We start from the raw sequence: 12965 nt of genomic DNA on the forward strand, positions 1-12965 counted from the left end.
CTCTTGAATGAATAGTTATGTCATTTGGACGTAGAGGTGTGTCCTTTAATCAATAGATGTGTCCCTTTGAAGAGACATGTCCTTTGATGATGACCCATGTGACAAGGTGTGACCCTTCACTGGTGTCCTTTCAATGATTAAGAGTAATTAAGGGTAATTTAGTCACAATCGTGACAAACCACCTCGGCCTCTTTGGCTCCCTCTACCTCTAAACTAGCCTCTTCCACTTGTATATGATTGCTGTTGTGAATCATTGGACTGCTGTTGTCTAGAATTCTGATTTCTTTGTCGGCCACCACCTTGGCCTCGACCACGGCCTCTACCTCTGCCTCTACCTCAATTAGAGTAGAAGGCCTGTTCCGATGTATTCTTACTTTATGAAGAAAAATCCTCACCTAAAACCTTTTCTTCTATGATCAGCATAGATATCAAGTCCCGAAAGTTAAGAATATTCTCCCTAACTACAATGGAGGTCTTGAATGGCTTGTACTCTTTGCCAAACCCATTCAGACAAACACTCGCCAAATCATCATCCTCCACTGATACATTGATAGACCCAAGGGATTCAACAATGTCCTTGATCTTTAAGGCATATTCATTGATGGACACGCTTTTCTTTTCCACACTATGCAACTCTTGCTTTAACTCCAACTTCCTTGTCTTTGTGTTAGTTTGGAACATCTGAACCAGATTTTGCTATGCAATTGCCGGAGTGTTTGCATCCTGTATGTGTCCTATCATAGTGTCTGTGACATTAATTAAAAGCTTGTATATGACTTTTCTTGCATCTTGATTCCAATCCTTGAATGCCTTTATATTTGCAAGAAGAGTGGCATTCTCCTCAGATAACTCTGGAGGCTCCTCATCGTCTCCTTCTACATAATCCCAAAATCCTTTACCCATTAGGAAATTGGTCATTCTGAACTTCCAAGCATAGAAGTTATTCTTATCTAGCTTCTTACTAACAATCTGATTAATTCCGTCAGACATGTTTTCCTGCAGCAAGGGAAGGGAAGCTACAGTCAAAGCTAAGAGCTTCAGGTCCGCCTCTGAAAAAGGCAAGGGACAGCAGCCTTGGCCAGGGATGATGAGCTGCTATGGAGTCCTCATGGAAGGTGAAGACCAGAAGCGCCGACTCTTGCCGACGATGAAGAATAACCTGGAAGCAACCCACCTACGCGAAGGGAGATGAGCAACGGATGAGGGGGGGCTGGAGGGAAGCGGGAAGTGCGGGAAAGGGATGCGGTGAGGTGGTAGGTGGCACACATTGAAAGAAAAACCCTGAAGGGGCAAGGAGGGGCGATGGCAAACTGGAGGAGGCGGCCGGCTTGGACTCATGGGCAGATGAGAGGGGAAGCCCAAGGGGGGCGGGGGCAGCAGCGAAGAGGAAGGGGGGGAGGGGAGCGAAGACGGGGGGGAGGGCGAAGGATGCAGGCGGGCAGCTCCAGCTCGCGAATCCTAGACAACTATTTGATACCTTCATTTTATCCTTGAGTTTCTCACAAAGAACACGATTCAGCTCCTGTACATCATGTTGCACAAAAGAATCATGTGTCCCAGCCAAAAGATTTTGTGAGGTCTTTAGTTGAAACACTCATATCACTGTACTGAATTTTGTAGAAACACTCAAGAGACAGTGGGATGCTGTTTGAAAGTACATCATTCCCAGTCGTAGGCATATGGTACACTGCCTGTTCAAACCAACGAGCAATAAATACTTTCTGGAGCGAATGCTAATGCCTAGAAACTGACAATCTATAAAAAAGTTAATAACATAAATGAGAGAATCATGGCACAGTCACCTTTTAGAAATAAGGGATATGGTACAAAGTTTGAAGAAGTTCATGTAACAAGTTGCCTTTTGATTCTTCAACCCTAAGAAGTCTATCTCCTTTTGAAATCATAAGCCCAGTAATCTGCCATCTTCATAATACCAATGTCTGCTTCTAGTATTCATGTGTAATTCACCAGGTAGCACCGAGATCAGTCATAGAGACCACGCAGAGACATGAAGGATGTGAAACCCTGATCACTTTCCCTTGCTGTAACTGATGCTGAGCATATGAGACAAAACACTTACGGAATGATCAACCATGTTGCCAATTGTTGATGGATCAGAAACAGAAGCTTAATAAAACTAAAAGCCTAGAGGCATGCATAGCTGGCAAGGCTGAGGGAGTTGGTAGAGAAGGACCCAATTGTAAGAGCCACTCTAGAAGAAAGAAAACAAAGAGTGTGTATAGCCGAGGCAAGGGCCCAAAAGACCAGTGTCTTTTCTATCTTTCCTTCTTTCTTGCATAAGAAGGCCCTGCAGGGCTGGCTGATGTGGAAGAGGTACTGGCCTCTTTCTTTCTTTAGCAAAATATCATATTTCTGGCTTCGTAGTTTTAAGTTCACAAAAATGCGCTCAAGAAAAACACACATGCACATCACCAACCGGCCAGAGATGCCGCCGGTCCCTCTCTGGTGAACTAGACGAAGTTGAGCAGGCGGTGGAACATGTCCTGCTGCCACTTGATGTTGTCCACTTGCTGGAGGGCACGCTTCGTATCCATGCTCACCATGGACGCCTCTGCTTGTGGCTCGCCCATGTATGAAGCGCATCGCTGCAGCGGCAGCGTGATGTTGCAGTAGAGGGAGGAAGTGCTGTCCTGGAAAGCCAAAGCACATACATACAAGAGACTCTGTAAGAAGAGAGCATCGTTTGATCGAAATGAGAGAGAGAAATGAAATGATATATTAACGTCTCTAAGAGGCCATAATGGCCTATGAGACCAAAACTCAGAGTACATCTGAAGTTGGTGTCTCATCAAAGAGAACAACTAAATGAGACTAAAAAGTACAATAAATTGATTGTCTTCCAGTTATAAAAACAGAATTGTAAGACTCCGAGATGATACTGAGTAGAAAATACTCAAAAATGTATATCGGGTAGATCCATGTATGCTGATCAGTTGAAGTGTTGCCCTCTCCTTAGATCAAGTATCTCCGCCATGGGGCTATCTAGAATGGAGAGGTCGTAGAAGCGAGGTAGACACCTCCGATGCCGAGCAATAATGGCTCTAATCTGGCGATGGTGAGGATGCCGTGGTCGGGATCCTGGTGGGCGTGGCCGACGAGCACAACATAAGATGACTGCTCTATCAGTGGTGACTCCCTGGGAGCGTGGTCGGTGCCTTGATGGCCCAATGGAGAAGGTATCAGGAGGTGTGTGGGCTGGGTTGCTGGTCCTGGTGCCGAAGAAATCTGTCAGGGTCCTCTGTCTAGGTACATCATGGTTCGGTCTCCTGTCTGCCAAGAGGGTCTCTCTGTGTGTCCTGAGCTCAAGTAGGAACAATCCCAGGCATCTCTGATCCTCAAACTCCATGACCCTGCGTAACGGTCCAAAACCCTCTCGGAAGAGGCAGTGATATCTCCCTCAGATCTCATAATAGACTGTACATCGGCAAATGTAGTGCTCCTCTGTCTCTGCCTCCTAGTAGCATAGCTGACAAATGTGGTCATCCAAGATTTGATGCACATATCGCCCTGTCTCAATCCGCAGCTGGTGTGATGAGGTCCAGATCTGTCCAATGGCACAACATATCCCATGTGATAGGTGTACATCCATGTATGCCGGGCGGGTGATAAAATCATCTGGTGAGAGGTGTAGAAAATGGCTCTTGTAATGAGCCATTTTCGTGCCTAAGGGCTCAAGGGGGCTAGTCCATGTCCTCTCTGTGTCCACTCTGATGATATCCATCCTAATCACACGGTTTTGCTCTGAGAGAGAGAGAGAACAATGTTCTCTCCTGCAAAATTATTTTTCCTCGCTCTCGATATCTTTTCCTGGAAATCTTTCTCCCTTCTTCTGGGCATCTCCATGCTAACCACCACGGTGGTCTTTGGTTTCCATCTTCTTTCAATTTCTTTGCAGTCTTTATTCTTCTTTTAACTGGTCTTGAAATTTCAGTACACGATCTTTGATGCATCTTCCCAAGTGTTCCCATTTTTTATCTCCCTACCTTCTTTCATGTTCTTCAGACTGGTTCCTTTCCTCTTGGGGCTCCATCCAACACTTGCCTTCTCTTTGCTTTGTATCCTCTCTCAACATTCCCCATGCTTCCCACAGTCCCTGCTTTGTTTAATATTACTTCCCAAACTCTGACCTTCTCCAGGATCTTGTCTCCTTTTCCTCTAAAACACTTCCTTGAAACTCACTTTTCTGGAATTCTCGTCCTTGACCTCAGTCGTCAGCTCAGTGGAGTAGAAACTGTCGGCCTCACACTAGCTTGACCAGTTGAGCTACATCCTTGCTATGGGCCAGGCCTGGCTGATCCAAGCTGTGATGCGCATGAAGATCGCCTAGTCCCTGGTTGTGGTGGATAATGAAGAGCAGTCCCACTCGCAGTCCAGAACTACACTTAATGCGAAAGAAAAAACTAATACTCCTACATAGCAACAGGCTGGAAGACCACATAGGGCAGGTTTGTGGAAGACCACCTATATGGGCAGGTACCAGAGAAGGAATAATCCATTTGGTGCCCCATAATCCCAGGGGTTGGGTGGTGGCAGGGCCAGACTCCTAGTCCGGATTCAAGCCCATCATGCTACCGAACTACGTCGAGAGTCCTCGGTTTTGAACAAGGGATAAATGAGCTAGAGCAGAGATGGGCGAGGATGCTATGATGGACTCCACCGGGTCCTGAAGCACTGAACGCACCATCGCCTGGCTGAGAGGGCAAGATCATGGGCGGGTAGGGGAGAGGCACAATTGGATGGTGAGGCGAGCAAAGGGGAGGACAGAGCTCTTTACTAACAGAAGGATCTTTTCTTGATTAAAAAAATGCACAATTCTGCCGGCATCCATCATCGCACCAACTATGTCTTGGCTTCTTACATGCTCTGTTTTCCACTCTCATTACGTCAACCTCATTTGCCATGCAGAATTGCCTTAACCTTGTTTGCCTCCTGCATGGCAGCATCTGCATAGATGTTTGACATGCAGACATAAGCTGCTATGTCGTTTTCATCCCATTGCACTGCATGTTCAAAGGCATGTCTTCCAAGCTCCACATTGCCCCACTTTTGACAAGCCCCCAACACAGCATGCCACACCACACTACCAAGATGGAATGGCATCTCCTTAAAGATTGCTGTGACCTTGTCTATGTGGCCTGCCCGGCCAAGAAGATCAACCATGCAAGTGTAATGCTCAAAAGTTGGGATGAAACCAAAGTCATTTCTAATGGCCAAAAAGTACATCTGGCCCTTCTCCACTAGACCTGCATGATTGCATGCATTAAGAACACTAACACATGTAACCAAATTTGGCTCTACACCTTCTTCTTTCATTCTCTCCAAGATATGGAAAACATTTTCACACTCTCCAAGCTGGGCATATCCTGAAATTAATGCAGTCCATGAGACCACGTCTCGAACTAGAAGCGTGTCAAAGACTTCCTGTGCTTCTGCAAGCAAGCCACATTTGGCATACATATCGACCAAGGTGCTGCCGACAAAGAGGTCTTTTTCCAATCCTTTTCTGGCAATGTCAGCATGTGCTTTGCATCCCATGTGCGTGGATCCTATGCTACCACAAGCTTTCAAACTGCAAACAAATGTGGCAACACCCGAAGAGATACCCTTGTGTTGCATCTGTTCAAAACAGTCTAGTGCTTCCTCACCACGCCCGCATTCTGCATATCCTACCATAAGCACAGTCCATGACAAAACGTCTTGAACTGGAAGCTTGTCAAAGACTTCTTTTGCTTCTTCAAGCAAGGCACACCTGGCGTACATATCGACAATGGTGTTGCCAACAAGGAGCTCTCTGTCCAACCCTTTTTTGGCAATCTCAACATGTATTTCTTGGCCCTTGCCTATGGCTCTTATGTTGCCACATGCTTTCAAGCTGCAAACAAATGTGACAGTGACCGGAGAGACACCCTCATGTTGCATCTGTTCGAAACAATTGAGTGCCTCCTCACCACCTCCGTGCTCAGCATATCCTGCTATTAGTGCAATCCACGAGACTACATCATGAACTGGGAGCTTGTCAAACACTTTCTGTGCTTCTGCAAGGGAACTAATTCTAGCATACATATCGACCAAAGTGGTGCCAGTGAAAACATCTCTTTCTAGCAACCCCTTTCTGACAATCTCGGCATGTATTTCGTGGCCCTTTTCTATGGCTCCTATGCTGCCACAAGCTTTCAAGCTGCAATCAAATGTAGCAGCATCTGCAGAGATGCCCTCATGTCGCATCTGTTCACGATAGTGGAGTGCTTCCTCACCTCGCCCGTGTGCTGCATAACCTGCAATTATTGCATTAAAAGAGACTACATTTCGAACTGAAAGTTTGTCAAACACTTCCTGTGCTTCCACAAGCAGGCCACATTTAGCATACATATCAACCAATGTGCTGCCAACAAAGAGTTCTATTTCCAACCCTTTTCTGGCAATCTCATCGTGAATTTCTTGTCCCTTGAGTGTGGATCCTATGCTCCCACAAGCTTTCAAGCTGCAAACATATGTGACAACACCCGGAGAGACTCCCTCATGTTGCATCTGTTCAAAGCAGTGGAGTGCCTCCTCATTACACCCGTGTTCCACATATCCTGCGATTAGTGCTGTCCATGAGACCATGTCTGGGAATGGAAGGTTATAAAACACCGCGTGTGCATCTGCAAGCGATCCACATTTAGCATACATATTGACCAAGGTGCTGCTGACAACAAGGTCTCTTTCCAACCCTTTTCTGGCAATGTCAGCATGTAGTTCTCGTCCCTTGGCTGTGGCTTCTATGCAGGCACAAGCTTTCAAGCTGCAAACAAAAGTGATAGCAACAGGAGATATGCCCTCATGTTGCATCTGATCAAAACACTTGAGTGCCTCCTCACTACCCCCGTGTTCGGCATAACCTGTGATTAGTGCTGTCCATGAGACTACATCTCGACTTGCAAGCCTGTCAAACACAACCTGAGCTTCTGCAAGTGAGCCACATTTGGCATACATATCGACCAGAGTGCTGCCAACAAAAACGTCTCTTTCCAGCAACCCGATCTTGGCAATCTCAGCATGTATTTTGCAGCCCATTTCGGTAGCTCCTATGCTGCCACAAGCTTTCAAGCTACACACAAACGTGGCAGCACCTGGACAAATGCCCTCGCATAGCATAAGTTTGAAACAGTTGAGTGCTTCCTCACCACACTCGAGTTCTACATATTCTGCAATTAGTGCATTCCATGAGACTACAGTTTGAGCTGAAAATTTATCAAACACTTCTTGTGCTTCTGCCAGCGAGCCACATTTTGCATACATATCAACCAAGGCATTGCCAATAAGAAGATCTCTTTCCAACCCTTTTCTAGCAATTTCAGCATGTAATTCTTGGCCCTTGTCTGTGGCTCCTGTTCTGCTACAAGCTTTCAGGATGAAAACAAATGTGACAGCATCTGGAGGCATGCCCTCATGTTGCATCTGTTCGAAACAAACAAGCGCTTCCTCATAACAGCCATGTTCAGCATATCCTGCAATGAGTGCATTCCATGAGACTACAACACGAACTGGAAGTTTATCAAACACTTCCTGTGCTTCTGCAAGGGCTGCACATTTAGCATACATGTCAACCAAGGTGCTTCCAACAAAGACGTTTTTCTCCAACCCTTTTCTAGCAATGTCAACATGTATTTCTCGACTTCTGTATATGGTTCCTATCTTCCCACAAGCTTTCAAGATGCAAACAAATGTGACAGCATCTGGAGAGATGTTTTCATGTTGCATCTGTTTGAAACAATCAAATACTTCCTCCCCACACCCATATTCTGCATATCCTGTGATAAGTGCATTCCACAAGGCCACATCTCGAACTGGAAGCTTGTCAAAAACGTTCTGTGCTGTGGCAAGCGAGCCATATTTAGCATACATATCAACCAAGGTACTGCCAACAACAAGGTCTCTTTCCAACCCTTTTATGGCAAGGTCAGCATGTATTTCTCTACCCTTGTCTCTGGCACCTATGCCGCCACAAGCTTTCAAGACGCAAACAAATGTGACAGCACCCGGAGAGATGCCCTCGTGTTGCATCTGTTCAAAACAATAGAGTGCTTCCTCACCATGCCCATGTTCAGCATATCCTGCCATAAGTGCAGTCCAGGAAACAGCATTTCGAACTGGGAGCTTGTCAAACACTTCCTGTGCTTTTGCTAGTGAGCCACATTTGGCATACATATCAACCAAAGTGCTGCCAACAAAAATGTCTGTTTCTAGCAATCCCTTTCTAGCAATGTCAGCATGTATTTCACAGCCTCTTTCCACATCTCTGAGGTTGGTGCAAGCCTTCAATAAGGGCACAAAAGTGTATCCACTAGGATGTACAGAACCATCCTCCTGCATTTTTTGGTACAGGGACAAAGCATGCTCTGACTCTCCACATTTAACATAACCTGTAATGAGAGAATTCCACAAACACTCATCGCGATACACCAGCCTGTCAAAGACCTGCTGGGCATGGCACATGCTTCCAACTTCCACCAACATCAAGACAAGGTAGTTCCCAAGTGATGCATGGTCTTCAAGGCCATCTTCCTGAATGTAGGCATGCAGGCGCAGCGCATGGGCTAGGTTTCTCTCCTTTCTGCACTTGTGCAAGATGCATGCAAGGTCCTCAATGGAGGGAGAGGGCAGCATCCCTCCTTCCAAAGAAGGAAGTGCCTCCTCTAAGCTAAGAAATGTCCAATGGGAACTGCGGACACCATTGCTACTGTGGTAGGTGTGGTGATTGAATTGGTTCGATTCTTGATGTGGCCTGATCATGTGGCAGCAGGCTCTGGCATGCCTTGAACCAAGCTTAGATTGTAGCAGCCATGCACCCATAGCGACTCTTGGATGAGGCTATCCTGGAGAAGAAGATGACAGGGACTTGGGTTTTCCTGTAACACTCAAAGGAGAGGGCATTGTCATCAACACAAGCATGGCAGCTTTCTTTCTCTGCAACATTCTAAATCAAAATGGCATACTCCAACTTACTTTACTATTTCGTTTGACCGAAAGGAATCCCTCATGCACTCTCTCCATAAGTGCTCCGTACGTGCTTTTGTTGTTGAGTTGCCCCCCACCACCACCACCTGTTGAGCTCCCTTCTAGCCAAAAGCCATCTCTCGAGTACATTATTTTACTACAGGCTAATTTACTGTATGCCATGGAAAAGTTAATATCAAATAATCAAGAGAGGATGGAAAGCCTCAGAGGATTACGGGCAGAATTCGTAAGCGAATTGCGATACATGCCTTTTTACGGGATTTATAAAGAAATTACTAGATTTATAAGGAATTAATATAGAGTTTAATTTACCATAAACTAACTTACCCAAGTACTAAGGAAATGAAAAAATTTAGTTTATATATCTCTCAAATGAGGTATTGTAATAGCGATATTTAGTGTTTGCAAAGGATTTGGAGAGAGAGAGAGAGAGAGTTGAAGAAAAGTGAATTGTCTCTATCCATGTGAGCTTTGTCTATGAGCATGTTCTCATGTCCCAACAGGCTTTCCATCTGTTTCCCCTGTTGAGCGTCCGACAGGAGCTGATTGGTGGGACCTAAAGAACTGGCCGGAAGAGACAGGCCGACAATAAAAGGCCGGCACACCAACAGTCAGGCACAAACGGCAACACGCACGCACGCCCATTGTAATCATATGTACTTTGTTGTAACACTCTATTAACAGAATGAGTGTGGTAATAGTAGGCAACGGCTAGAAGGGACAAGAAGAAGGACCTTCTAAGATAGTAAAGAAGGAAGAAGATAGATATATAGAGAGATAGAGAGGATCAATAGGCAAAGAGTTAATCTGGAGCACATAGCATTGTACAAGTCTTCGTAATACAAAGCCCTTCAACATTATTTCATTGTGTACTGTCTGAGTGAGCATGAGCAGAGAGAGAGAGTGAGCTTTGTGGTTCTGTGTGCGCTTTCTGTTTAAGCTGATATCTAGTGAGTTTCACACCCGTTGGGCTTAGGCATTGACAAAATTACCTGTGGGACCAGTGGTGATGTCTTGCCCATCGGTCTGACCCGCCGACACTTTGGCGACTTGCTGCTGTCCATCTCACCATTCTCTCACGAAGGCAACATTTTGGCACAACACTTCAAAAGGGGAGAGGAACTTCTTGCAGAATCAATAGCAAGGCAGCTCATCACCCAGTCTGTGCGGAAGCAACTACACCAGTAGCGTGTCCCGCTCGGCCCGGTAAGCACTCTACACCTCCCCATAATCCATCAGCATCAAATGGCTCATCAAGGAGGCAACAACAAGTATCCAACATACAAGGGTAAGAAGTCTAAAGACCCCGACACCCACGTCACAAAGTTCGAGGTTGTCTAGAAGGTAAGTCACACTCGTCCTGATGAAAGGAAGCGGGACCAGTTCCAAGCCACATTCAGGGACATACCCACTGAATGGGTATCCCAGTATAACCCGAACTACTTCCACACCTTCCATGCACTCAAAGAAAGCTTTCCTCAAAAGATTCAGAGCTGTCAAAACTAACTCTGAACTGCAGGATAAGTTGCGAAGCTTGAAACAGAAGTTGCTACCAGTAGAAGATTATGCAGCCAAGTTTTGCACTCTACGTGCACGACTCTCTCTAGCTCACAGACCATTTGAATCAGTTCTTACAGACTAGTTCCTGCATGGTCTTAACAAAAAACTCAAACCAACGGTGGTAGCAACCAACATCGATGCCGAAGGGTTCGATGGGCTCGTGGAAGCTGCTAAGCGAGCGAAAAGAAACATGGGATTGGAAAAGAAGTCAAAGAAAAAGAAGAGCAAGAAGTACAACTCTTCAGACAGTGACACTGGTAGCGAGTTGCAATCAGAAGACTCAGAATCTGAGTTAGAAGCCGAGGAAGAATCTAGATGCAGCAAGAAGAGCAAACGCAAAGGCAAAAAGGACGTGGTGGGTGTCTTGGCCAAAAAGGTGGTGAAGAAGCTCGTTGTGCAATCTGGTAAGTCCTCTACCTCCTCTGACTACAGAACGGGTGTATTCTACCTGACGTGCAAAAATGAAGGCCACCTTAAAGAGGAGTGCAAGATGCAGCCGACCTGCGCAATTTGCCAAACTTTCACACATCTAACAGCCAACTGTCGATACAATGTCAGAAACAGGGAAAGCGCGGCTGTCAATGCAATGTCAATAGCACCACCCATGGCCACTACACCGGCCCCTTATAGACCATACTATGGCCAAGGGCAAGGCCGAGGAAGAGGGGGTGCTGGGCAGTCAGAATGTTATTACTATCGGAAGCCTGGACACCGGCGGAATGAATGCTAATTGTTCCAGAAGCATCAACGAGAGCTGCAAGAAAAGATAGGCGGGGCGGATGCACGAGCAACGTCCATCAACATCATCGACATTAAAGAGCTGGAAGGTGCGCAGCCAATTGGCTGCCGTCACCAGATCCCAAAAGGGGAAAGAGAGGTTGGTTGTGTCAGCAGAAGAACCAGTCAGACAGAAGAAAAATAATGTGGATTGGGGAAAACAAAATCAAGTCAGAGACTTTAAGGTGAAAGAAGCACAAAAGGAGGATGGGAAGCAAACCTTTCAAAGAAAAGCATAAGAAAGCCCGGAGGAGGCGAAAGAACAGATGTCAGAAACTGCAAGAAGATAAGCCTCACAAGGATTCAGATAAAGAAGCAATGCGGGAAGAAAATCCCTGCATAAACCTCGCAAAGAACAGTAACAAGCTAGAGAACCAAAGGAAGAAGAAGAGCACAAGCACATGCAGCCACCGTCAAACAGAAGACACTGTGCTCATGAAACAGGCACAGCCTGCACAAATGCATCAAAATGGAGTGGGAGTGAGCAAGATGGGAAAGCCCACAAAAAGAACTCAGGAAGCATCAAGAAGCAAGCTTGAGGCGGAAACCTCAGGTGCTCCAAATAGAAGACAGCAGCAAGCAAAACAATTTCCTCTGCAAAACAGCAGACCACGGGAGAAAGTAGAACAATATGACATATGGGAGGATATGAAGGGGTTAAAACTCAACATATCCCTGGATCAACTCCTATCCTTAGTGCCCAATTACAGGAAGAAATTGCTAGCAATCTGCTGGGATCCAAGGAAGAACACAGCAGCTTGTCTGACTCCTCCAACAGTGAGTCAGAAGCAGACTGCAAGTCAGTCAAACCAAAAAAAGCCACAATGACAAACAATGATGTACCCCAATTAACAGTAACGTTAAAGGGGTCCAGATTAGCCGAAATATGTCCAACGCCCCCAGTGACCATTAAGTGTAAGCTAGGAATCCCGAACACTCGTAAGTCACTTGCAGGCTAAATGAGCAATCAGGAAAGGCGCACATTGTGCGATGATTTACATCCAGACTGCCCAGACGGTGGCCACTGATTCCGAGAAGTATTTGGCTCTCCATGAAAAGTTCCAGAAGATTTTTCTTCAAGACAATCTCCCTCCCCAGCTCCCCCTGTCCAAACCGGATGACCACAAGATCGACTTCCTCCCAGGCTCCGAAACCCTCGAGAGCAAGTTTCCATATCGCCTTTCCAAGGCACATTAGGGAAAAAGGGAGCTCATTTTGGGGCCTTTTACGGTTTGGAAAAATAAGCTCTCAACCAATGAACAGAGGGCCAACGTAACGTTGGAAATTCACAAAAATAAAAGAAAATAGATAAAAGAAACAATATTTTATGTAGGTACAAGCGTGCTACATTAATGTGGAGATTGGTTTTTTATTCTCACAAGATCTTTGGACATGAAGATAGAATCTAGTCTGACATTTTCTCTGACAAGGGCCTTCCCGCTTCCACCTCCCTTTGAACTTTGAATTGTTGTGCTGCCTTTCCTTCGAAAGGTCTACCACCCACTACTTTGAATTGTTGTGCTGCCTTTCCTTCGAAAGGTCTACCATTCTACACCACTACCATTCTACACCACTTTGAATTGTTGTGCTGCCTTTCCTTCGAAAGG

The 12965-nt window shown here is 45.9% G+C and overlaps 1 protein-coding gene across 2 annotated transcripts; it reads right to left on the minus strand.

The window, feature by feature from the left end:
- Positions 1-1572: 1572 nt before the first annotated feature.
- Positions 1573-9703, minus strand: LOC147615225 (pentatricopeptide repeat-containing protein At4g39530-like). 2 transcript variants are annotated; one of them, XR_015262784.1, is made up of 4 exons: positions 9010-9703; positions 2915-8912; positions 1803-2651; positions 1573-1691 (listed from the first exon to the last, which is right to left on the minus strand). XR_015262784.1 is itself a non-coding variant. In XM_086779276.1 (2 exons), the coding sequence occupies exon 2, from the start codon at positions 8854-8856 to the stop codon at positions 4912-4914; it is 3945 nt and encodes a 1314-aa protein (XP_086635402.1). In that variant the 5' UTR covers positions 8857-8912; positions 9010-9703; the 3' UTR covers positions 1780-4911. The 2 variants fall into 2 exon arrangements, 1 of the variants encoding a protein (XP_086635402.1); XM_086779276.1 differs by lacking the exon at positions 1573-1691 and having other exon boundaries at positions 1780-8912.
- Positions 9704-12965: the final 3262 nt, after the last annotated feature.

Source organism: Cibotium barometz, chromosome 40, assembly GCF_041138505.1.
Source record: "Cibotium barometz isolate CiBa-2024 chromosome 40, ASM4113850v1, whole genome shotgun sequence".
Classification (NCBI taxonomy): domain Eukaryota; kingdom Viridiplantae; phylum Streptophyta; class Polypodiopsida; order Cyatheales; family Cibotiaceae; genus Cibotium; species Cibotium barometz.